Genomic DNA, 27,255 nt, shown 5'->3' with positions numbered 1-27,255 from the left:
TCCATCTGTACTAAAAATACAAAATTAGCTGGGCATGCTGGCATGGGCCTATAATCCCAGCTACTCGTTAGGCTGAGGCAGGAGAGTCACTTGAACCCCAGAGGCAGAGGTTGCAGTGAGCCAAGATCGTACCATTGCACTCCAGCCTGGGCAACAAAATAAAACTCCTTCTCAAAAATAAGAAAGAAAGAAAAAAATATATATATATTACAAAAGTTAGAGAGAGTGGTACACCAGTATAGGACACTTAGCATGAACAGAGGTTGCAGGACTGGCAGTTGCTGTGATGAGTCAGTGAGTACTTGGTGAGTGAATGCGAAGGCCTAGGATATTACTGTACATAACTATAGACTTTATATGCACTGTACACTTAGGCTACACTAAATGTATTTAAAATTTTTCTTTCTTTAACAAGTTCATCTTAGCTTATTGTAACTTTATAAACTTTTAATTTTTTTAACTTTTTGATTCTTGTAATAACACATCTTAAAACAAAAACACATTGAACAGCTGTACAGAAATACTTTATATCCTTATTCGATAAGCTTTATTTATTTTTATTTTTTATGTTTTAAACTTTTTTGTTAAAAACATACAAACACACACACTAGCTTAGCCCTGTAAGGGTCAGGATAATCAATATCACTGTCTTCCATCTCCAAATCTTGTCCCAGTGAAAGGTCTTCAGGGTCTTCAAGGGCAATAACATACATGCAGCTGTCATCTTCTATGATAACAAGGCTTTCTTCTGGAAGAACTCCTGAAAGACCTTCCCGACGCTGTTTTATAGTTAATTATTTTTAATGAGTAGAAGTACTACACTCTAAAATATGAATAAAATGTATAGTATTGTAAATACTGTTGATCCTTGAACAGTGCAAGGGTTAGGGGACCAGCTCCTGTGCAGTTGAAAATCCATATATAACTCTGGGCTATCCCCAAACTTAACTACTAATAGCCTATTAACTGCAAGCTTTGCTGATCAAATAAACAATTAATGCATACTTTGTTAATTGTATACTGTATTCTTATAATAAAGAGAAAAGAAAATTCTATTAAGAAAATCATAAGGAGGAGAAAATATGTTTACTGTTCATTAAGTGAAAGCGGATCATCATAAAGGTCTTCGTCTGCATATTCATGTTGAGCAGCCTGAGGAAGAGAAGAGGAGAAGTTGATCCTGTTGTCTCAGGGGTGGGAGAAGCAGAAGGAAATTTGCATATAAGTGAACTTGTGCATTTCAAATCCATGCTGTTCAAGGAGCAACTGTACATAAACTAGTCACATGGTCATTTATTATTATTACCAAGTATGACATATGGTACATAATTAGATGTGCTAACCTTTAATGCCACTGACAAATGTAGTGGGTTTGCTTATACCAGCCTCACTGCAAACACATGAGTAATGCGTTGTGCTATGATGTCATCATGGCCACAGTGTTACTAGATGGTAAGAATTTTTCAGCTCTGTTATCTTAAGTGACCACCATTGTATGCAGTATAGCATTTACCAAAAAACCATTATGCCACACAGGACCATATTTGGGGCTTTTAGTGTCCCCTGTCCCCAAGATCCTTCTATTCAAAATGTGAGCTCATGCATGGTTTAAAATTTGTAATGGTGTGCAGTGGACACATGGGGGATTGACATATTTTTTTCTTTACTTTTGAATAGTTGGATTTTTTTTTTTTTTTTCAAGACAGAGTCTCACTCTGTCGCCCAGGCTGGAGTGCAGTGGCGCGATCTCAGCTCACTGCAAGCTCGCAAGCTCTACCTTCTGGGTTCATGCCATTCCCCTGCCTCAGCCTCCTGAGTAGCTGGGACTACAGGTGCCCACCACCAGGCCCAGCTAATTTTTTATATTTTTAGTCGAGACTGGATTTCACCGTATTAGCCACGATGTACTTGATCTCCTGACCTCGTGATCCGGCCACCTTGGCCTTCCAAAGTGCTGGGATTACAGATGTGAGCCACCACGCCCAGCCGAAGATGACTTCTTAAAATAGACACAAAGTATGAAAATACTTGTAGCCCAAGTAAATTCTTATTAGAGGGAATCCACTGAAGAGGAGTAATCATATGCATACAATGACATGTTATATAATAGATGTTAGTCAGCTGATACTTGTTCAATGGGCTCATGGACAAATGCACATAATATTAAGGTTAGAAGGTATTCATGACTTTACATAATCAAATTGTATCTGGACCAATGTAGAACAACTAAGGCTAATATGACAGCCTTCCCTCAGGGGCTACCCAGTCAACTTGCAGATTGACGACATTGAAACCCATCCCTCAGGGATTTTGTTCTCACCGAAATAGACACTTATTCTGGGTACGAACTCACCCTTTACATTTGCAATTGTTCTGCTGGTACTACCATGAGTGAACTTAAATAATTTGTTATTCACCATCATGATATCCCATACAACATTGTTTTTGACTAAGGAATTCATTTCACTGCAAAAAAAATATGGTATTAGGCTCATGTTTGTGCAATTCATTGGATTTACAACATAATCCCCATCACCTAGAAGAATCTGACATGATGGAATGGAATCATGTAACTCAGTTAATGCTCCCAGCTGGTAAACAACACATAGTGAGGTTGGGATGTTGTCCTACAGTGTGTGGTATAAACTTAGAGTCAGTGACCACCGTGTAGTGTTATTTATCTTACAACAAAAACACATGAATCTGAAAGTCAAGGGGAGGGGGCTCCCTGCACTATTATGCCTAATTTGCACTTGCAGACTTTTTCTTCCCTTTTGTGAAACTTTGGGTTCTCCTCATTTAGAGATACTGATTCCCCAGGGAGGAAACTAACTTCTTTTTTTTTTTTTTAATTTACAAAAGGTAGGCTGCGTTTATTAGAGTCACACACATTTGACTGTCTCAGTGTGACTCAAGACCACAAAAAAACCATTTTTCCTTCACTTCTGAGTCCTGGGGTTAAGACCTAGACCAGCAAGCATACTGCTTGGGGTCCCTTCACAGGTTTACAAGTTTTTCATTGAGGGCAATCTGTGACTGTGTGAGGTTGGCCAGGTAGTTCACCATCAACAGGTCATTGATGTTGCTGTGGAGCATGGTCTCGAAGTCATCGGGAACTATTTTTGGTACTTGGTTAACCAGGCTCATCAGGAAGTGGCCCACCTTCCTGATGGTATTGTCAGCTGACACCTTTCCAGATAGTATATCCTCTGCATATTGCAACACTATGCTCAGGGCATCCTGGATGCGAGCTGATGCCCTTCCTACTTGCTGCAAGTCACTTGAGAGTCCAACCACTCTGTTGGGCCTAAAGCAGGTCTTCATGATCAGGTCAACTCTGATGCATTCCGTGTCATAGTATGCGTATTTCACTGTCAGAGGTGTGAACACTCCCACGGTCCTCCCAGGGACACCCATTAAAGTGCTGACATAGGCTTTGATGCTCATATGGCCGTTCTGGAGACTTGTGTCCACAGTGAGGTGGATGGGGTTGGGGGCCTCTCGGCTGTAGTACTCATGGATCAGCACAGAGTGCTCTGTGATGTCATGGCCTGTAGCGTACCACCCCAAGATGAGCTCATTTGGAGAAACTTTTTTATGCAGTTCATACATGTTCTTAGCAAATTCCATGTCAACAGCCACTTCATCTGACTCATTGTGTGACACTGAAAAGCAATTGGTGACCTCCACTGAGTGTTTATTGACAGTTCCCAACAGGGTCCCGATAACTCGGGCAGCACCCTTGTTGCATCTCTCATAGCTGTCCACAGTGGAGGCCAAAATGACTGGGTGCAGCCTGACCACACGGCCACCAGGGAAGGGCCCTGGAAGAGCAGGACCAGGCAGAGCGGGTGCTGGGGTCTGTGCTGGAGCTTGCGCTGAGGCCAGGGTCTGGCTTTAGATGACAGGTTTCATTAAGTGGAAGCTGAAATACCATTTGGGGATATTTAGTTCTTCTTGAAACTAACGGTAAAGAAAACAGCAGACCTATTAACAGGTAATTGATCTAGAGATAGCCAAGGTGAAATTGGGTTTCTCTATTCAGTAGGGGCAGGGAGGACCATGTGTGGAACACAGGATTATCTCAGTCATTCCATGTGTGATAGTACATGAAAGAGATGAGCAGTTGTAGTGCTGTTCACTGTGCAAAAGTATCCCTTCTTCCTAACGTGGGAGGGCTGCTTTTGCAAATATGGCTGTGCTATTTCTCACTGGTCCTGCCTCTTCTGTTCTTGGAATCAAACTCAGTCCATGACAGATCCCACTACTAGCTGAATTTCTTTATTAGTCCTATCACAAATGAAATTTTGTATTAGCACCTCAGGGGATTTCTTTAATTTTGCAAAAGTATGTCATCCTAATTTATTATTTTTTTCCTAAGATCTGGCAATGAGCATCGGTTCTCTGCTTCCTATCTTACCCTGCTCACTCACAGCTGCTTCAGGTGACCTCCTTTTTAGGTTCAGAGTTATGGCTGACCTCTGCTTTAATCAAAACGAATGTATTTTGGTTTCTCATTTTGCTTATTGCTTCTATCTTCAAATTAGAAATCCTAGAGCTCATTAGATTTACTTTTATGTTTATTTTTGAAAGAGCATCCTGCTCTGTCACCCAGGCTGGAATGCAGTGGTACAATGACTGCTCATTGCGGCCTTGACCTCCTGGGCTCAAGTGATTCTCCTGCCTCAGCCTCCTGAGTAGCTGGGATTACACGCACCTGCCACCACACCTGGCTAATGTTTGTATTTTTAGTAGAGACAGGGTTTTACCATGTTGGCCAGCTGGTCTCGAACTCCTGATCTCAGGTGATCTGCCCACCTTAACCTCCCAAAGTGCTGGGATTACAGGTGTGAGCCACCGTGCCCAGCCGATTTTTATGACCATGAATGGGGACAGATTTCTTAAACAGATCACAAAGAGCCATAGACTTAAGGGAATAAATTGATAAATTAGACTATATTCAAATTAAGAATTTCTGTTTATTAAGAGACATCACTAAGTGACAAGACAAGTTGCAGAGTGGAAACAGATCTATGAACACATAGAACTGACAGAGGGCTCACATCAACAATATGTAAAGAGCTCTTAAAAATCACTAAGAGAAAGAACAATGGGTAAAACACTTAAATGTGTAATTTATAAAAGCAAAACTTGAATGTGTTCAGCTTTCTTAATATTCATGTAAATGCAAATTAACATCACAACAGGATAACATATCCTCCAAAATGGCTAAAATGTAAAAGATAGAACACCAAGTGTTGGAGAGAATCTGGAGCAACAAGAACTCTCATCACTGCTGGAGGGGATACTGTGTTTGGCATTGAATAAAGGTTCTAGAAAGGAGCACATTTAGGACTCAGGTATTTCACTCTTAGGATAACAGAAACGCATGCACATCTGCATCAAAAGACATCTATGGAAATGTGTGTGGCATCATTCTCTGTCATTGGAAAAATATCTTGAAACAAAACCCAAATGTGACTTCTGTTTTCCAGCTTGGAAGCTGTCACTCCTGTCCTCACAACAACAACAAAAAACACCTTGAACAAACTGAAAATTACAACTTTTCTTAGATCCATCAGAGACTTGAGGTTAACAGGGCAAACCGTTATCCCCCAAATTGGAGAGGCAGTGAGTCCCAGCCTAACAGGATCGGAGGCTGGCCAGTGGAGCCAGAAACACGGTGGGAAGACTTACATGTAAACAACAAATTGCTGGAGGCTCCATGCACATAAACTTGAGAATTAAGAATTAAGGGAGCCCAGTCTTAGGGGGCCCTACACTTTCATGAACCTCCAAGAGCTCTGCCAGACGCTCTTATGCACATCAGAGAAAAATTCCCTCTTGCTTCCCACAGGGAAGGGGAAAAGTAACTACTTTGAAATACGCCCTGGGTGTTCCGTTCTCCTTAGCAAAAGCCTGCCCCAGGGAAACTATATCACAAGAGTCTAACCACCTTGGGCTTTAGCAGGACCTAACACATGTTAGAATAAGAATAAAAATTGCATCAAACTTTTCTTCAGAACCCATGCAAGCAAGCAAGAAAATTCCACCAACCTAAAATTCTGTATCCTGCAAAATTATCTTTCCAAAGTGAAGAAAAATAAAGACTTTCTCAGAAAAACACAAATTTGCTGTTAGTAGATCTGTCAAAATGTTAAAAGAAGTTATCCAGAGAGAAGAAAATGATATAGGATAAAAACTTGGATCTACATAAAGAAAAAAGGTTTTAGAGAAGGAAGAAAGGGGCTTCCTGCCTCCCTCCTCCATGGGGCACTGGTGCTATGCCCAGCACCCAGATGCCCCTACCCAATGCTGAATAAGAACACAGAGCACCGTGAATGGCTGGCTCTAAAAGGAAAAGTGGAAGACTTGTGTTCTCAACCCACAGCTGCTACTGCTACATTTAAAGACACTGCAGTGAACATTGTAAGTTCTCTGGCTCATGGAGGGAGGAATCTATTCCAAAGACTCTGAGAAAAACTGTAAATTAAACAAAAATATGGTGAAAGCTGGTTCCTGAGCTTTATTGATGTTAATAATGCACCTTATTGGCCAGGCACAGTGGCTCATGACTGTGATCCCAGCACTTTGGGAGGCCAATGTGGGAGGATCACAAGGTCAGAAGATCGAGTCCAGCCCGGCCAACATGGTGAAACCCTGTCTCTACTAAAAATACAAAAATTAGCTGGGTGTGGTGGCACGTGCCTGTAATCCCAGCGACTCAGGAAGCTGAGGCAGGAGAATCACTTGAACCTGGCAGGTGGAGGTTGCTGTGAGCTGAGACGGCACCACTCCACTACAGCCTGGTGACAGAGGAAGACTACCTCTCAAAAAACAAACAAACAAAAAACAAAAACAAAAAAACAAAAAACTGGTCACCTTTTCACCATATACAAAAATTAACTCAGGTTGGATTAAAGATTTAATTTTAAGACCTCAAACTACAATAATCCTAGAAGAAAAACTTCAAAAGTACCATTCTGGATATGGGCTATGGGAAATAATTCATCTCTAAGTCTTCAAAAGAAATTGCAACAAAAACAAAAGTTGACAAATGGGACCTAATTAAACTAAAGAGCTGCCACACAGCAAAGGAAACCATCAGCAGAGTAAACAACCTACAGAATGGGGGAAATTATTCACAAACTATGCATCCAACAAAGGTGTAATATTTAGAATCTATAAGGAACATAATTCAACAAGCAAAACACAACCCCATTTAAAAAGGGGCAAAAGACATAGACACTTCTCAGAAGGAGACATACATGCAGCCAACAAACATGAAAAAAATGCTCATCATCACTAATCACGAGGGAAATGCAAATCAAAACCACAATGAGATATTATCTCACACCAGTCAGAATGGCTATTTTTAAAAAGTCAAAAAAAAAAACAGCAGATACTGGTGAGGATAAAGAGAAAAGGGAATGCTTATACACCTTTGGTCGGAATGTAAGTTAGTTCAGCCACTGTGGAAAGCAATTTGGAGATTTCTCAAAGAACATAAAACAGAACTAACATTCAACCCAGCAGTCTCATTACCGAATATGTATCCAAAAGAAAACAAATCATTCCACCGAAAAGACATATGCACTTCTATGTTTATTGCAACACTATTCACATTAGCAAAGACATGGGATCAACCTAGGTGCCCATCAACAATGGACTGGATAAAAATGTGGTACATATAGACCATGGAATACTATGCAGCCACAAAAAGAATGAAGTTATGTTCTTTGAGGGAAAATGGCTACAGCTGGAATCCAGAAAGTGAACTAATGTAGTAACAGAAAACAAACGCCTCATGTTCCTATAAGTAGGAGCTAAATTCTGAGTACCCATGGACATGAAGATGGTGACAATAGACACTAGGGACTGCTAGGAGGGGGAGGGAGGAAGGAAAAGGTTGAAAAATTGCTGAGTACCATGTTAAGTACCTGGGTGTTGGGATCATTCACACCCCAAACCTCAGCACCACACAATACACCCAGGTAATAAACCTGCACATGTACACCCTGAATCTAACATAAAAGTTGAAAAAGAAAAAACAGAATGGAATTTCTGTTTATTCTCAACGTATCAGTTGTGCCTCTTTTCAATTTGAAACTCTCACTATTGGCTATATTTGGGGGTGCCCTATTTCCCATCTCATAACTTATTTTAAGAAGCACAGCATAATAATGTGTGGGCTTTGGATTCAGTTTTTGAAACAAAACACTGAGCCTTCAATGACCTTCCTGTACATGTAAAAGCACACCTGTCTGCATGGTAGCAGTTGGACCTCACAATGTGGATTGTGCCTTCACCCTGGAATGTTTATGCCCTATCGCCATGGTGATGGGATTAGGGATCTCCTGCCCTTGGTCCTAAGTGCCACTGTCTGTGCTGAGTTTTTGAAAGGTCAGAGCAGATTGAACCTTTGTGGTTTCATTTACCCTGATTTTGATTTTTCTTATGGGGAACCTGTGTTGCTGCATTCAAGGTATGTTCATACTGGCCTGTCAAATGTGATCTTTTCAAATTACTAGTTAATTCTTTCAAAATATATTATTTAAAAAATTATCCTCTGTATTTTCCATCTGCAGTTATAAATGTGTTTCATGGTTATGTTTTATTCCTCAATTTATATATTTGATTATTGTACCAAGCAGAGTAACTTTGAAATTTTTCTTCATTTAAAAAATATGTATCTTGGCTCAGGCCTGTAATCCCAGCTCTTTGGGAGGCAATGGCAAGAGGATCACAAGTTGAGGAGATCAAGACCATCCTGGCCAATACACTGAAACCCTGTCTCTACTAAAAATACAAAAAATTAGCCAGGCATGGTGGCAGCTGGTGTAGTCCCAGTGTGAATTGGGATTCAGTTTATTCCCAAATTCCCAAATTATATATATATATATATATATATAATATAATTGTATATATAATATAGATTATGTAATATATATTATATTATATATTATATATATATAATATAATATATGTATAATATATATATAATTTCCTTTTAAATCCTGCATCCTTCAACGTTCCATCCCCCACCCCACAGATTAATTATTCCCTAGGGGAGAATATGGCAAAGTCTATCTTAATGCAGTTTTTAACCTAATTAAGATCCTATGAAATCATTACTTTCCAAAACTTTGGAACAAAGCCACAGTAGTATGGATGGGTTGGAGGCTTTTCCCACAATAAAATGTACCTGTCTTTGTTTTTAACATGTTTTTCCCTTCCTCTCTTCTTTTTTTGTGAAATGTATATTTACTTTAATAAATTTGTAGTAATTCATTTCCATTCACATATTAATTTTTTAACGTAATAAGAATGTGTATTGTCTGCGTGTGAAATAAAACACACATTTATTTTTATGCTTTGGGAGTTATCCAAAATCATGGAATTGTCAATCACAGTCAATCACCCAACCTACTCACCTTTCCAGTGTAATCTTAGTCCAATTTTTTTTTGTTATCCAATGAGATGCAGTATTTCAACTCAGAAAGATAAATAGAATGAATTGGTAGAGACTATTAACTAAGAACATACAGTTTTATTTATACTCAGAAGCAAGTAGATTATGTACATATATATATGAAGATAAAAATTAAAAGGATAATTGTGTAAATTTGCCTGTAGAGAGCTTTGAAATCCTGTTTACTTGTTAATACTGTTTTGATGTATTGTGTGACTTTGTTCTCCTGACCCATCATCCAGAGCTCTCTGCAGGAGCTAAGTGCTCATCAGTTCCATGACTTGGAAACTGTCTAAGTTTAGAGGCACTTGTATTTGTTAGTAAATAAGGCAAGATGATATTGTTTCACAGGTTTTAGTGCAGAAGACTGAATAGATAAGCTGCTCCACCCAGTACACTGGTGTTCATTTCACGGTCATCTCATCTGTTAACCATGGATATAAAACACTTATCTTCAATGATCTTCCTGTACATGTAAAAACACACCTGTCTACATGGCAGCAGTTGGACCTCACAATGTGGATTGAGCCTTCACCCTGGAATGTCTATGATGCCCTATCGACCATGGTGATGGGATTAGGGATCTCTTGCCCTTTGCTCTGCCACTGTCTGTGCCAGCCAGGCCACTGGGCCATTGTGGCAGATGGTGATGCCCTTTGTGTGGAGTGCACTGAATATGCGCTGAGGTAGACACAGTACTTTTGACAACTTTATCTGCTTCTTTCAAAACTGGGTCTGCATTATGATAGAGTGGTCAGTTTTAGGCCAAGCGGGTGTATGCCATAGAACAATGACTTGGGAGTTCAGAATCCTGGGCGGGCGTGAATAAGACTCTGAGCCTTATTAAGCTGTGAAATCTAAAGCAAGACATTTCCCTGATAAGCCTCATGAGCACTTATACTGTACACTTTACCTACATCAAATCATTCGGCCATCACCACAGACAAATGGCATGATTGATTTACTATCACTTTTCACTGGGCAGAAAAAGACAGAGATGAATGTGCCCAAGCTTATGAGCCCCTCAGCAAAAGAGCCAAGATGGGAACCCAAGCATACAGCCCCAATACTGAGGCTCTGAACTACTGACCTGCCCTCAGCACTCAGCCTTGGGATCATGAGTCACTGTGCAAGGGAGTTCCAACATCTGCATGTATGTCTGGAATGATCTGAGCCTGTAGAATTCCTACACACTGGCCACATTATAGGGTGGTATCTGTGGTCACACAGCTCAGGGCAGGTATTAGTACATGAATAGCTGAGCGGTGTCATAGTCTTTATGTGATAGGCTCATAAAAGCCCAAATGCTTTTGAACTGGTTGCGGATTTTGAGTTGGAGGACAGCACTTGGGACAACCGATCACATTCCTTCAGTGCGTGGCCACTCCTCAGCACATATCCCAAAGCCGGTAAATAATGGGAAGACCCTGTACTGATGTTTGATGGTGTTATGAACTTCAAATGACCCCTATAGAAATGTTAAAAAAAAAAAAAGTCTGTGAGCTACACAACCTGGGGACAAGACAAGTAAAAACACAAAATATCACTAAATAATGAGCCTCATGTGTCACCCTGCTTGCAACTCCCTCGGCAGCTGGTTTGAAGAGCCTCAGTGCTCACCAGGGGCCATCTCCCTGCTCTGTCCTCTCTCACTGTGGGTTGCCTGGGCGGAACATAGGCAGCCCCTCATATGATGACTGCAAACACAGGGCAAAGGAAGACTGAACGGAAAATGTATGGTTATAGTGGTTACTTTGAAATATAAGTATTTCAGTATTTTCTAATCTTTAATGATCATTTTTAGGGGAGTTTTTTTTTTTTTCTTTTTTTGAGACAGAGTTTTGCGCTGTTGCCCAGGCTGGAGTGCAGTGGCATGATCTCAGCTCACTGCAACCTCTGCCTCCTGTGTTCAAGCGATTCTCCTGCCTCAGCCTCCCGAGTAGCTGGGACTACAGGCACGTGCCACCACGCCTGCCAAAGTTTTTGTGTTTTTAGTAGAGATGGGGTTTCACTCTGTTAGCCAGGATGGTCTCAATCTTCTGACCTCATGATCCACCCGCCTCGGCCTCCCAAAGTGCTGGGATTACAGGCGTGAGCCACCACACCTGGCCTGATTTTTTATTTTTTATTTTTTTGAGATGAAGTATCTGTCACCCAGGCTGGAGTGCAGTGGTGCAATCTCAGCTCACTGCAATCTCTGCCTCCAGGTTCAAGGGATTCTCCTGCCTCAGCCTCCTGAGTAGCTGGGGTTTTTTTTTTTTTTTTAGTTGAGATGGGGTTTTACCACGTTGGTCAGGCTGGTCTCGAACTCCTGACCTCAAATGATCCGCCCCCCTCCACCTTCCAAACTGCTGGGATTACAGGTGTGAGCCACTATGCCTGACTGATTATTTTCATAACCAAGAAAAGAAATAAATACAATTAATGCTGGTGCATGGTATTAAATCTAGTTTTTAAAAAATTCACACATAAACAAGGCAGAACCCTGTACCCTCCATGATAAATGCAGTTGCAGTGTATGTGGGTCTGTGGAGGTTGAAAGGGACTTGGTAGATGTCAAGAAGGTAGTGGCAGTCCTGCTGGGCTTTTAAAGGGTCTGAAGAAGTCATAGGATGCTGTGGTTGAATCCTAGCATGTATTTTAGCATTTGTTCATTTGGAGTTTGATTATTTCACTTTGCTTTCATTTGCCATTACCTGGAAAGCCAAGGGCTCTACTCTCATTTCCTTGCTGCTGTTTCTTTGCCTTCCTTGGTCCGTGAAGAAGATGGTCCAGGAGAAGCTCATTCCATGCTTGTTAACCAGGCACACCCCTAAGTTCCAGTCCCTGAGTCATTCATGAGTAGCACTGCCAATGAACTGACAGCCATGCTGTGTCCCTCCACATCCCCTAGGTGACTCGAAGAAGCCTTCCAAACAGCGTGTGAAAAGGGAACCCTACTCTACTACCAAGGTAAAGTAGCCTGTCTTTGCCTAAGATGTAAATGTTGTTTTCTTGGATCCTTTGTTTTTCAGTTGATATCAGCTATGGGAAAATTATCCACCACATTATAGATGTTAGATAATATTTCCTTGGGGGAGGGAGGAGGTGTATTTTACCAACTGACACCTGATTCCCGAGGACGTGCAAAATTGGCAGCGTCAGATAGTACACTGCGTGTTAAGGGATGTTTTCTTCAGGGACAAGCTTTCCACTTTAGATAAGAATTCTGCAATTGCTACTCAAAAATTACCTAGACAGAAACATTCTTCAAGAAAAGCTCCTGTGCTTTCCTAAGGGAACTCTACTCTAGAGTTGGGGCTTTTGACTTGAACCTTATTTCCAGTCTTGGTTACCCAGAGTTTCCAAGTGAACAAAAGACCTGTGTGAGCCATCCATAGCATAGCCTGATTCTCAGAGTGTTTTCCTTCTCTAATTACAGGTGACTTCAGGGAGTACATTCAATGGTACGTATTCTGGAATCACTCACTGGTTGTTAGAAAAGGATTCTACAGGAAATCTGGAGCTTAACTGCTGGCTTTTGTCTGGAGAGCCTCCATGATCCAAGACATCTGGTGGGAATGAGGATGTGGGGTATAGTAAAAGAAACTGGTTTTCCAGGTGACATACTCTTTTTATCTATGTATAGTTTCTGGGAACGTGTTCACATTAGGTTGTGTGTGGGTATGTGTGTATTAGGGCGGGGGTGGGGTGAGGTGGTCTGTGTGCAAGTCTGCATGATTTGCTTGTGAATATGTGTCTATGTGTATTTCCCCTAGGAAAAAAATGTTGTGTTTACCCAGCACAACTCTCAGTGCCATTTTTCTTAATTTAACAAATCAGACCACATACTTTACTTACATTAGTTCACACCTCATCATCATCATGCCCATATGTTGTGAGCTTGTTTATTGAGCCCACATGCCAGATGGAGAAACTAAGCCACATAAATAAATGTGCCCTGGTTCACTTGCTGCATAGTGAAGAGTCAAAATGTTTACTCATACGGTGCTAATATTGAAGGCCTGAACTACAACCTCTATTTATCAGCCAGTGAAGAGATCACTATTCACCATGCAAGGGAGTTCCAGCACCCTCTATGCCTGGAATTACCCATGCCTGCAGAGATCCCAAATGCCATCCCTCACATAAGAGAGCCTCATGATCTCATAATCCAGGTAGCTATGTAGACATCTTCCTACAGGTGTCACATAGTCCTTAGTGTGAAACCAACATAGAAAGCCCATGTTTCTGATCAAATCACAGGTTCTGAAACACTAAGGGAGGCACTAAGTAGGACAATGTGGTGCCTGCGTGTCATAGCTGGGTCTCCTCAAGACATGGATCAAGTCCAATAAGAATTGGGGAGATGCTTTAGAGTCTTGATGGAGTTATCACCACAAGCCCTATGAGCTACACACTTTAGGGATCATGACCATTAAGTACTCAAATTACCATTTGGTTGTTATCCGGGTATCCGTCATCCTTGTGGCAACTCTCTTGTGAAGCTGGTGTGGACAGCCTCAGTGCTGGAGCTGTGCCTCCCTTCTGAGTGGACCCTTTCTGTGTTAGCAGGTGGGTACAAGCATGGGGGTCAGCACACTCAGTGGATTTACACACACAGCATTGAAGAGTAAGGCTGGGCTTCGTTATTTATACATTTTCAATAAATGATGATCTTCATAACATAAAATCAATGATGTAGTACACTAGAATACTGTCCCTAGTATTGAATCTTGTCTCTCAACAAAGGGTTGCTTAAAGTCACATGACAGATTCCATTCAACTGATGACACATGCTGTAGCAGCAGTTAAAGCAGTCATTTGAAAAGGCTTTTACTATAAACTTATGTGTGAGCCTGAAGTGGGGGATAAAAGAGGTGATTAGCTCCCCTGTGCCATGTTTCTATTATGTGCGTGGTGGAGGAAAATTACACAGGAAGGTGATGGAGAGAACAGAGCAAAGGATTGGACAGGTCCATTGAACCCATAAGACTATGTTGAGGTTAGTGAATGAGACTGGTCGTTTTAGGTCAAATTTTACCCAGAGCTGGTGCAGCCACTGCCCATTCTTAGCCAGACCTTATTGCAGGCAGCTCTGATCAATAGTCAAGGAGGCAGTGGGGGTTGCAGACTTAATTCATTAAATCACCAAAGCACCAGCCCACACTGCCACTTTTCCAGTTAATTCACAGTAGCTTGCATATTCAGGTTTGATCAGTGGAAGCGAAGTTACTCTTTGCAGACCCATCTTTTGACAATCATTTTGCAGTGTCAGAAGGTCTGAGCAGCCTCGGGAGGCAAGCAGTCCCTGGTCCCTCAGTGTAGTCACTGGAGGAGACAGTCACTGAGAGGCAGCTGGCAGGGTGAAGGGAAAGGGGAGGCAGGCCACAGAGATGACAGCCTTTAAGCTGTCATACTGGGGAAGTCAAGGATCTGAAAGAGGAAGGAGAATTCTTTATCATTGAGGACCTTTCCTTATCTCAGGCATTTCCTCCAGAGCATCACCTTTGTCCAACCACACACCTTGGGCTAGGAGGACTGGAGAAAGACAGTGAAGGGTCTCTTGGGTCTCTGGCACAGGGCGTGATGAAGAGGTGGCAGTTTTTCAGGAATCTCTCTCTCTAGGGAACCAAATACATTTCCCATCTCAGGTCCTTCACTCAGCGGGGTTGAGGTTCTGCTTGTCACTTATCATCTCTGAATGTCAGCACCCTCAAGTGTAAAATCTCAGCCACAGCCCCTCCTCTGCACCCCCTGCAGGGCTGATGTTCTCCATAAACCATAAGGCATCATGCCCACGGAAAAGCTGAACAGGAAAGCATGCTCCACTGCCCCGGAGCCATCCAAGTTCCCCCTCCATATTCCGCCACTGCTAAGTGTCCAGCTTATTCCTCCTGGCATGTAGTAAACACTTAGAGAACATTACTGAAGTACCAGTCCTCTCTAAGGTTTTCCTATATTTAGTGATTTTTTAGCCCTGTACTGTGATACTAAGAAGTAGGGCCTAAATAGGGCTTAAAAAGTATTGCTAAAATTACATTATGACAGTGCAGAGAACTGAGGGCAGAGGAAGGACATGAGCTTGCTAGGTCCACATGGCTTAGTGGAATTTGAATCCGGGCCCCCACTCTGCACCAGCCCTGCACTCACAGTCATCCTGCTGTGTTCTCCTCTCCAGGAAGGCACTGCCCACACAGTCTGTCTGATAGAGGTGTTGAATGCTCACTGAACTCCGTGATCTTCCTGAAACCCAACTTTGATTCAGTGGGCTCTGCTTGGAAGCCTGTAAAGAAAAGCATCATAAGTTTAAACTTAGAACAGATTATCACTATTTTCCCTCTGGTCTTCTGTCAGCAAGATGTCAACAGCCCTATCTATTGTAAATGCATTAACCAGCATCTTCTCTGATAGAGAATACAAGAAGATATGCTGTGCACACCAACCAGTGTCAGAGACCTCATGGCTCCCCGGTAAAGAAGAAGATGTACCCACAAGAAGGTACTGTGGAAGTTCATTAATTAAGTTGCTTCAAGAATTGCAATTGCGGGGAGTATTCAGTGTCCCATATGTAAAACGAAACTATGAAGAGACTAAGCCATATTTTTTAATGTGTCAGGATTCTAATTTGCCTGGTCAGTAAATATTGCTACAACCACAAAAGTAAATATCTACTTAAAAGTCAATTTTGGTTCATGTTTAATGATAGACAATGTTTCAAGCTAATGTCTAGAACTTACCTGGTTGTTAAACATAAGCATAGATCTCCCTGAAAGAGTGGTGCTATAATATTATTTTTCAATTAATGTATTTCTTTAGGGAGTTTTAAATTGACATAAAAACTGAGCATATGGCCGGGCGTGGTGGCTCACGCTTATAATCCCAGCACTTTAGGAGGCCAAGGCAGGCGGATCATCTGAGGTCAGGAGTTGGAGACCAGCCTGGCCAACATGGTGAAACCCCATATCTACTAAAAATACAAAAAAATTAGGCGGGTGTGGTGGCAGGCGCCTGTAATCTCAGGTACTCAGGAGGCTGAGGCAGGAGAATCGCTTGAACCCAGGAGGCAGAGGTTGCAGTGAGCCAAGATCATGCCATTGCACTCCAGCCTGGGTGACAAGAGTGAAACTCCATCTCAAAATAAATAAATAAATAAATAAATAAATAAATAAATAAATAAAAATTGAGTATATAATACACGAAGTTCCCATATTATTCTGTCTCCTCACCCTCACTTCCTAATTTCAACTATTAGTAACATCTTACATTACTGTGGTACATTTGCTAGGATAATGAGAAAATATTGATACATTATTATCTGAAGTCTACATTTGCATAATGTTCATTCTTTCTGTTATACATATATATGAATTTTGAAATATTTCAAACATTATGTTCACCCTTATGGTCTCATAAAGAAAATGTTCACTTCCCTAAAAATCCTCTCTTCTCATTAATCTCTGTCCTCTTTCTCCAGAAACCTCGGAAACTATTAATATTTTTACTATCGCTTCAACTTTGCCTTTTCCAGAATGTCATATAGTTGGAATCATGTATTATGTAGTTTTTTCAGATGAATTTATTGCACTAAATTGATGTACGCTTTAGCTGCTTTCATGTCTTTTTTATGCCTTAATGGCAAAAAATGGCGCATTAAATCACCAAATAATATTGCATTAAATGAATTTTTGTCTTTTTATTCTCCTGTTGAAGAATTCAGTAGATTTCATGAGAGAAACCATCTGGGCCTGGTGCTTTCTTTTTCGGAATGCTCTTAATGTGAATTCAACTTATTTAATAGACATAAGTTTATTCAAATTAGGATTCTAGCGTGACCTTGGGAAGATTGCCTTTCAAAGAATTGATACATTTCACTGAGGTTATCAAACTGCGGTCATAGAACTGTTCATAATATTCCTTTTAATGCCTAACAGTTCAGTAGAGATGGCTCCTCTTTTATTTCTGAAATTGGTCATTTGTGTTATCTTCTTTTTCTTGGTTAGCCTGAATATCAATTCATTCATTGTAATGAGCATATCAAAGAACCAGCTTTTGGTTTTATTGATTTTCTGATGATTTCAGTGTTTTAATTTTATTGATTTCTGTGATGTTGTTTATTACTTTTATTTTCTTTCCATTGCATTCCTCTATTTTCTACAGTTCCCTAATTGAAACATGATATGACTGATTTTAGGTCTTGTGATTTTTAGTATATTGCATCCAATGCTATAGATTTCCCTCTAAGGACTGCTTTCGCTACATCCAGAAATCTTGCCAAGTCACATTTTCTTTTAATGTAGTTAAAAGTATTTTTAATTTTCTATTGAGACTTCTTCTTTAACCCATGAGTTATTTAAAAATGCATTGCTAATTTGCAAATATTTGGGGATTTTGTGGCTCTTTTACAGTTGTTGACTTTTGTTGTCAGGTATGTGTTGCAAAAGCAGTTGTCTACCTCATCTTGCCACCACCCAAGATGGCCCAGGATGTGGGCTCTCCCTGAGTGAATCTTTGGCAATCTGCCAACCTGATGTGGTCGGCCTCCTTCTTTAGTCTGAGCTTGCCTTCTGCTTAGAAAGGGCCATTCTCAGTTCTGGCAGGGAGTTTTCCCAACACTGAGAAGGTGGCATTCTTACTCCCCAGTGCAGCCTGCACCTCTGACCGGTGGTCAGCAGACAGGGCAGAGGTCCTCATTAGACAGAGTTCAGCGGGGTCTCTGACCAAAGTGCATCTTCAGAGTCTGCACCTACCCACTGTGACCACGGGCAGGCTCTGAGTCCTAAAGCAGGAGGAACTGTGCGACCATCCTGATTGGAAATTTGTGAGGATCACCGTGTTACTCAAGTAAGGTCTTTGGAAAGTGTTGTATTACTACTGTTTGTGAACTGCTTGTTGGTGGCCTGGCTGAGCCACACACTTTATGAAAACCAGGAACCCTCAGCTGGTGTGGGTGTCTATGCAGCCTGAGACCCTCATGTGAACAGCCTTGTGGCAGCTGTCTTTGCCCCTTGCCACCATCAGTGCCTCCTTGTTCCTGGGCATGGCTTTCTCTGATGGTGCTCCATTGTTTTCCTGCACCTCAGTGTCTACAGCTGGATGTCTCTTCTGCAATCTAGGTGAGGGGGCATCAATAATAGTTCTGCTGTGGCACTGCCCTCCTTCTTGTCTTGCTCTGTCTTAGTCTCCCTCAAAGATCCCACCCTTCAGGTTCTTCCACAAGTTTCTTATTGAAATCCGAGCAGAAAACTATGACCAATATGACCAATCCTATACCCACTGAAGACATGAATGAAGAATTAAAACAATTCTCCATGGACTCTACCATATAGATCCCTAGAAGTAATTTCTAAAAAAAAAAAAAAAATCAAGGAAGATGTAATAGTTTTCCATAAATTAGAATACCCTACATGTACAATTAAATGAAATGGCTAGTATAGTCTTGAAACCAAAACCAGATAAGGTAAATTAAATTCTGTGATATTTTAAAATACTTTAAATTCTGACTAATGTGAGTTAATCTCAAAATATGAAATAGTAGATTAACATTGAAAATGCAATAAATAAAATTAGCTACCTCAAGAGTTTAATGGAAAAAAATGTGATTATTGCAGTAGATTCAGGAAATTCGTGAATAACATTCACCCTATATTTGTAGGACAACTATCTGATTAACTTTAAGTGACCTGTGACAACCATTTGAATTAATGCTGCTTTCACAGCGTATCTCTTGGCTTGTTAAAAACCCGACAAGAATTTCCGTAACATTAATTTATTTTTAACACCTGTATTGGGTGTGAACCCACCATAAAGTTTGCCCACTGAAAAGGTCTGCAATTTGATGCTTTATTAAATTGATACTGTGTTCACCCAACACCACGATCTAATTTAAATATGTTTCCCTCGCCCAAGTTCTCGCTTGCGCACTGGCAGTTAATCCCCACTCCCATCTCCAGCCCTAAGCAATACTGCTGTGACATTCCATCTCCATAAATTTCCCGCTTGCTTTATAGAAATGGACATATATATATATTTGGAACCTGACTTCCTTCATTTAGCATACTATGTTTGAAGTTAATTGACGTGTTAGCACGTGCTGGTCATGTGTTTTCCTTCATAGTCTGCTGTGTTTATTCATACAGATAGTGTTTATTCATTTATCAGTTAATGGACATTTAATTATTTTGTTATTTTCTTTGATGAGTAATGTAGCTTTGAGCATTCATATACAGTCATGTAATGCATAATGACATTTTGGTCAAAAAAAATTTTTTTTTCTGAGACCCAGGCTGGAGTGCAGTGGCACAATCTCGGCTCACTGGAACCTCCACCTACCAGGTTTAAGCAATTCTCATGCCTCAACCTCCCGAGTAGCTGGGACAACTGGCACACCCCACCACCCATGGATAATTTTTGTATTTTCAGTAGAGACAGGATTTTGCTGTGTTGGTCAGGCTAGTCTCAAACTCCTAGCCTCAGGTGATCCGCCCACCTCTGCCTCCCAAAGTGCTGGGATTATAGGCATGAGCCACCACACCCAGCCTAATTTTTTTAAGAAACGAGAACTATTTTCTAAATTACTTTTGCCAATTTATATTCCTACCATGATGTATAGTACTAATTTCACTGTACAATGTATGGTAGGCCCCAATATGTAAGAAATGATGAAAGTAACACATAAAGATTAGTATAAAACAAATGAGATTATCATTGTTGCTATCATCTTTGTCAAATTCTGAAAACAATCTGAGTATATTTTTATATAAATATGCTTGGCAACATAGCTGAAAAAAGCATTATCAGTTACATTTATCAGTAACAAAGACATAAATTTGAAGGGGGAAAAACACTTGTGCTAACAACGCAATGTCAGAATTAACATAAAAATTCTGCTGGTCACTTTGGAATATTTAATTGCCTGGGGCAGTGTTTAGTAGACAAATGAGCATCTATGGAGCACCCAAAGTAGGGGAATCAACAGAACTTGGGTTTCAAAAGTTATCTGGGTTTAGAGCATGAAACTTTGTTAGAGGACACACCCCTTGCATGAGCGAGGTGACTTGGTGTGTGTGGACGTGTTGGAGGCACAGCATAATGGTGGCTTCCTCCAGAAAGGGACATTTGGGGTGGATTCATTCCATCTAGACAACACAGCCTGATGTGGCATGGACATGAATGGAGGTGAAATGGTCAGTAGTTGAGAGGATCAGTCCTGACAAGGGCCGAGGTGAAAAACCTGGGAACCCCTTCAGGTGCAAAGTCTTCAGTTGAAAAAGGAGGTGGTCACAGGAAATACTGAGACGGGTCAGCAATGCATGGGAGACAGAGTTCTTGGCCCTGCAGGGTGAGTAGTGTGGATTCTCAAGTTTTCTCCTCTCTCCATTAATTTCTTTCCCAATGCAGATGACTTCCATCATACAATCTTCAGCAACCTTGAAAGATTGGACAAGCTTCAGCCAACTCTTGAAGGTAAAGGAAGGCAGCTAACAAGACTGGCATCTGGGCTTGGCTGTGCGTGTTTTCTATCATGGGGAAATATATATAACACAATATTTATCATTTGAACCTTTTAACCAAAGTGTGCACTCCGTGGCATTCAATATATTCACAGGGTTGCATAGCCAACACCACTATCTACACCCACAATTTTGATGATTTCTTACAAAACCTTGTCCACAATAAGCAATATAGCGCCTTCCCCCTATTTCCAGCCCATGGTGATTCCTATCCCACTTTCTCTTGTATGAATTTGACTATTCTAGGCACTTCATGTAAGTACAATTATACAATATATTCCTTTTGTGTCTGGCTTATTTCACTAAGCATAATGTTCTCAATGTCCACCCATGTTGTATCATCTACCAAAATTATGTTCGTTTTTTTACAGATGGATGATGTAGCATTGCATGTAGACCACCTTGCTTTTATTACATTCATTTGTTCACTGATGGTTGGATTATTTCCACCTTTTGGCTCCTGTGAAAAGTGATGCTATAAACATTAGTATACAAACATCTGTTTGATTTCTGTTCTCCATTCTTTGGGGTGCCTAAGAGTAGAGTTCCTGGGTCCAACAGGAGTTCTATATTTAACCTTCTGAGCCACTGCAGACTGTTTCTCACAGTGGCTGCAACTTTATCCATTTCTACCATCAATGTATCAGGGTTACAATTTCTTTACATCCTTGTTCACACTTATTTTCCTTTAAATCATCCTAGTAGGTGTATATTGGTGTCTGCTTGTGTTTTTCATTTGCATTTCCCTAATGACTAATGATCCTGAGCAGCTTTTCCTATGCTACTATCTGTGGCTATATCTTCTTTAGGGAAATATATGTTGAAGTCTTTTGCCCATTTTTAAAAAGTTGTCTGATTTTTATTTAGTTAGTTTGTTGTTGTAGATGTTTGAATATATCTTAAATATATTTAAAGTATATTCTAAATTTTAGTCTCTTACAAGATAAATGATTTGCAAATATTTCCCCCTTTGTGTAGAACTTTAGATTCACAAACTTCATTAATTTGTAAGAAATCCTCAGCAATTGACCCCAAACAGATAAGACTGAAGCAGTATTTTAGGAATAGTTGAAAGTATGATCACCACAAAACATAAGCGTAATCAAATCCTGCAAGCTACATGTAAGGCACAATGACAAATAAGGCAGCAAAGGGCCATCTGGTGATTAGTTCACCACACTTGTTGCAACTGTTTGTGCTGCAGAATTAAAACATACCAGCATTCAACCCATGTCTCCTCTCTTGAAGTAAACTGTCGTATGTTGGCTGGCCTGAACAAGTGTAGATATTCTCCATCCTCAATTAATATGCATGCATGACAAAGAAAAGGAGGCCTGGATGAAAAAATATTGTGTGATTAATAATTATGCTCTAATTAATTTTAAAGGATATAATTTCAGTACTTCTAATTCTCCCATCAGCAGTTATAACAAAGGATTAGTGAATAAATACCATAGACTGTTTTGCCTAGAATTGAATCCAATCTGTCTATTAAACTTTGCTTTTATTCAAGTGCAAAATGCTAAAACACATAATAACTACAGTGACAGCCACTGTGGATCCTCAGAGGTAAAATTAGTCTTGGGACATAAATCCTGCAAGCTAATATTGTTTTTACAGGGTTTAGAAAACCATTTAACTGGGTTTCAAACCTCACAGTGTGAGCAGTGGGACTCTCATCAAACTATAGCATGTGCTTCAGTACCATTTGTAGACTGACTCATTCCCATTGCCTTAAGTTGCCATCAGCAAAATGCCAGGGACTCTATTTCTTGCTCCTTAGCTCCTCGTTCTTGCCTGTCTTTCCACGAGGGAAGATTTTCTAGCAGGAGCTCAAGCTGTGCTTTTAATGAAACACATCCGCACACACTGTCCTGTTGTCCACATTAAGCAGAGCTCCCTGAATAACTTATGAACAAAAGCATCTATGACTAACTGTTGCTGTGTGTCCTCCTAGCCTCTGAGGAGTCTCTAGTTCACAAGGACAGAGGAGATGGAGAGAGGCCAGTCAATGCGAGGGTAAGGTTGCCTTGCTTTCTCTGAAATAGAAATGTTCCTTTCTTGGTGTCTTTCTTTTTCAACTGACTTTACATGTGAAAAAATGACAATGTCCATGACAGGTATTAAATGCAGTTTTCTGAGGGGGAGGAAGAAGTGACTCTTAGCAACTGATATGTAATCCAAAATGGCATTTAGCTATGACGGCTTCAGGTTGTAGACTGTATCCTTGGGATCCTTGTCCTTGGAAGCAATGTCTACTCCTTGGATTCAGTATTTTGCACTTGCCAACCTACGTGGACCTGAGAGATACACCATCCAGAAGCTGATGTCTTTTCCAGTGTGTATCCTACCCTTGTCTTGGAGGCCTTGAAATTGACTACACTTTCTGATCAAGTTTTCAGTATTCATTGAGAGAAACAGAGCCTTGTGCAAATAATCCACAACATGATATACCCCTCAAAAAGTTTTCTTTCTGTATTGCAGGTGGTGCAGGTGGCCCCCCTGAGGCGTGAATCTAGTAAGTATTCTGGAATCACTTGCCAAGAAAACAATCTGGATGCTAAGAAACGTGTGGCATCCTTGCCTGGTTTCAATGTGAAGAGCCACCCTGATCCTGGGATTGTGATAGGAATAAGTACAGGAGAAGTGTTTTTTTAAAACCTGAATTCCCCAGGGAAAAATTATGGCCAAATTTTGAGGAAGCAGCTGTGCTCCGTTTTGGGTGGTGCTGAGTTGGGTGCTTGAGGGTTGGTGGTGTCTTGTGTGAGGCTGCATCGTGTGGTGTGAATGTGTGTGTTTCTGTACAGGTGAGGCTGTGTGTTTTCTCAGGAGAGATTTCCCACTTATACAACCCAATCACCAGTGTCCACTTCTAACAATAAAATCCACCCCCGCTCTACTCTCTCTGTACAGTGACTCCTCCACCCTCACCAGAGCCATCCCCGGGTCTGCCTTATTATCCCGACTGCTCAGGTGGAGAACCTGAAGGGCCAAGGCAGTGGCCCCAGCTCCTGAGTTCCTGAATGAAAAAGTGAAAACACGAACCCAGGAGTGTGGGCCAGTGCTGACACTGACATGCACTTAGTCGTGGGGTGTTCACCACCACACAGGGAGTCCAGCATTCATGTATAAGCCCAAAAGCAACGAGCCCAAAAGGCCCCAGACACTGCCCATCATCATAAAGTGGCCTCCATGGTCACACAACCCAGGGCAGTTATAAGCTCATCTCCCCACGGACAGGCATAGTCATCAGTGTGTCAAAAGCACAAAGATCCCCAGGTGTTTGGCTCAGCTCACAGATCTTTTTTTTTTTTTTAACTTTCAAGTTCAGGGGTACATGTGCAGGATGTGCAGGTTTGCTACATATAGAAATGTGTGTCATGAGAGTTTGTTGTACAGATTATTGCATCACCCATACATTGGCCTAATATCAGTTATTTTTCCTGATCCTCCCCCTCCTCCCACCTCCCACCCTCCAGTAGGCTCCACGCACACAAATTCTAAGAGGAGTGGGGGACCACAAAGGCCAGTGTGGCCCACTTCAGTTGTGAAGTTAGTTTGCTCAGCAACTGGCCAAAGTCTATAAGGATGGGTGATGTATTTTAGTAGATTTAGTAATACTATCTTCCCAAGCCCTAAAATGCTCAAATCCTGCCAGCCAAAAATGGTGAGGAGGGACAGATAGGAACTCTGTGTAGCACTTGGTTATTAGTCTGGCTTCCATCCCTTAGTGGCAACTCTCTTGTATATGTGGGTTAAAGACCCTCAGCATCAAGCCAAGCCTCCTCCATGAGGAGCCATCTCACTATTGACTGGCTAGTGCCGGGTATGGCCACCAGCCCAACTGAAACAAAATGTTGCCTTAAAACAAGTGTAAATCTCATACAACAGGCAAATGCAGAAGCAGTGTGGTCTCGCAAGTTGTAAAGAGGACAGTCGCAATTTTGCTGGACTTCAACCTGGGTAGAAGACATGAGGGAACTCTGTCACTGAATCACGGCAGAGTTCAAGGCCACTTGTAGACTATTTTGTGTTACAGAAGGTGGCCTTTAGCTACTAAGCAAAGGCCTCGGTTTCTCATTTCTTTCCTGTTCATCTTCTTGGTCATCCTTCTTCCGCAAGGGAAACGAGCCCAAGCAAAAGGCAGTTTCAATATTAATTTGACCGAGGTTTTGTGCAGTTTATTATCATCCAGGTAATCAGGTGCAACCCAGTCTGCCTAGCAGCCCCCCTATCTCTGCTCTGTGTTTTCATTTAATAAATATTTTGCTCTACTTACTATGTGCTAGATTTTCTCAAGACCAAGTAAATGAGATAGAATCTTTATGTTGGCAGCTAAGTTAGATTTAACATAACTGACAAAAATTAAAATTTCTGATTTCTTGTAAAAATATTTTGTATGTGTGAATGCATATTGAATGTAAAGTGGATAAAAAAATCACACTTGCACTCATGGAAGGCTTTTCATGAATTTGTCAATTTCTAGTTTTATATTTCCCCACTTCACCGGATAATGCATACCTGAACCTGGAAACTGATTCCCACTGCAGAAAGTGTTCTGAGACATATCCCTTAGCTTCACTAGTGCAGGTCCACCTGGGAGTATGTCCCAGCATCAGCTTGGCCCATGCTGTGATAAGCCACCTCCATGCACCACACCAAGCAAGCCCCTGGGTGATTCACAGTCTCCACCACCAGGGAACTGACCTTTATTCTGTGTTCTTCAAGCTCCTCATGGGGACGCCGTCCACGACACCGCCAACGAGGACACCTTCCACAACACCGCCGACGAGGACGCCGTCCACAGCACCAACGATAAGGATGCCGTCCAGGGCACCGCCAATGACACCGTCCACGGCATCACCGACGGGGTCGCTGTCCACGGCATCGCTTATGAGGAAGCCACCCAGGGCATCGCCAACTGGGATGCTGTCCAGGACATCGCTAACGAAGATGGATTCCACAGCATCGATAACGAGGACACCGTCCAGGGCATCGCCAACTGGGACGCCGTCCACGGCTTCGCCGACGAGGCCGCCTTCCACGGCATCACCGACGGGGAAGGCTTCCACGGCATCGCCAACGGGGACGCCGTCCAGGGCATCGCCGACGGGGTCGCCGTCCAGGGCATCGCCGACTGGGACGCCGCCCAGGGCATCGCCGACTGGGACGCCGCCCACGTCTTCGCCGACGGGGACGCCGCCCAGCGCATCACCAACAGGGACGCCACCAAGGGCATGGGCAATGAGGTTGCCGTCCACGGCATCGCTAACGAGGACGCCGTCCACGACATCGCTAATGAGGACGCCCTCCACGGCATCGCTAACGAGGACGCCGTCCACGGTGTCACTAACGAGAAAATCAAATGTTAACCAGTAGTGACCTGCTTCAACACCATCATTGGAAGTCAGAAGTTGAACTCTTTTTTGATGTTTAAAGCCTGCATAATATTTGCTGTATTATTATTCAGCATATTACTATTTCCTTCATGATGGAAATTTGGTTTATCCCAATTTTCTATTCTATCAAAACACCACTACATAGAAAATCCCCATGCACATATTTCTCCTAATTGTGGAAATATTTTACATAAAAGACTCTAGACATGGGATGAAATTCCCAGGTTACTGGAATTTTAAAATAGATAGGTACTTCCAAATTGACCTCTTAAAAATTATATGAATTCGTAAGCTTCCAACTGTTATGGAGTTACCCCTTTTGAGAAATCTGTGCTAAAAGGACCCAAACAACGCTGATGACAATGATCAGGATAATAAGTACGCTGGGAAGACAACAAAATGATTTAGATCTTAGACAAGTCATTCTAGGTGTCTCCACTGTTTCAGTTCTTGCGTTCGTTCATTCTTGTGCTTTTTCGTTTTACCAAATAAAATAGCTCCTTGGTGTCATATGAATCCACGCTATGCTTAATGAGTATTGGTTAGTAAAATGCCTATAACTAGTAATCATCATCTGTGCAATTAAATATTAATTCATAAAACACTTCAAATGTAAACAATAATTAGTAAATGAAAAGTACATAATACCTCGATTAGAAAAAAATCACTCCACTAAAAAGACATTATTTGTGTGATAAAAGAGTTTGCCATTTTTGTATTTTTCTACAAGGTTAAAGAAAACTAAGTCAACTTATACAAGTGAATTTTAAAAGACTTTAGGGCGGGCGTGGTGGCTCACACCTGTAATCCCAACACTTTGGGAGGCCGAGGAGGGCAGATCACCTGAGGTCAGGAGTTCGAAACCAGCCTGACCAACATGGTGAAATCTCAT

General features: G+C 41.5%; 2 protein-coding genes across 2 annotated transcripts; one reads left to right on the top strand and one right to left on the bottom strand.

The window, feature by feature from the left end:
- Nucleotides 1–2,913: 2,913 nt before the first annotated feature.
- Nucleotides 2,914–5,413, bottom strand: LOC129530488 (eukaryotic translation initiation factor 3 subunit F-like). The gene is made up of 2 exons (XM_063702790.1): nt 5,382–5,413; nt 2,914–3,895 (listed from the first exon to the last, which is right to left on the bottom strand). Exons 1-2 carry the CDS (start codon nt 5,411–5,413, stop codon nt 2,998–3,000), a joined length of 930 nt encoding a protein of 309 aa, XP_063558860.1. The 3' UTR covers nt 2,914–2,997.
- Nucleotides 5,414–8,457: 3,044 nt separating this feature from the next.
- LOC129530487 (uncharacterized) lies at nt 8,458–26,336 on the top strand. Its single transcript, XM_055377299.1, has 9 exons — nt 8,458–8,485; nt 12,366–12,424; nt 12,894–12,918; nt 15,866–15,952; nt 20,852–20,917; nt 22,922–22,983; nt 23,449–23,482; nt 25,693–26,144; nt 26,199–26,336. The coding sequence occupies exons 1-9, from the start codon at nt 8,458–8,460 to the stop codon at nt 26,334–26,336; spliced, it is 951 nt and encodes a 316-aa protein (XP_055233274.1).
- The last annotated feature ends 919 nt before the right edge of the window (nt 26,337–27,255 follow it).

Source organism: Gorilla gorilla, chromosome 22 (assembly GCF_029281585.2).
Source record: "Gorilla gorilla gorilla isolate KB3781 chromosome 22, NHGRI_mGorGor1-v2.1_pri, whole genome shotgun sequence".
NCBI classification, from domain to species: domain Eukaryota; kingdom Metazoa; phylum Chordata; class Mammalia; order Primates; family Hominidae; genus Gorilla; species Gorilla gorilla.
Note: the sequence above shows the minus strand (reverse complement) of the source record. Positions and strands in the feature narration are given on the sequence as shown.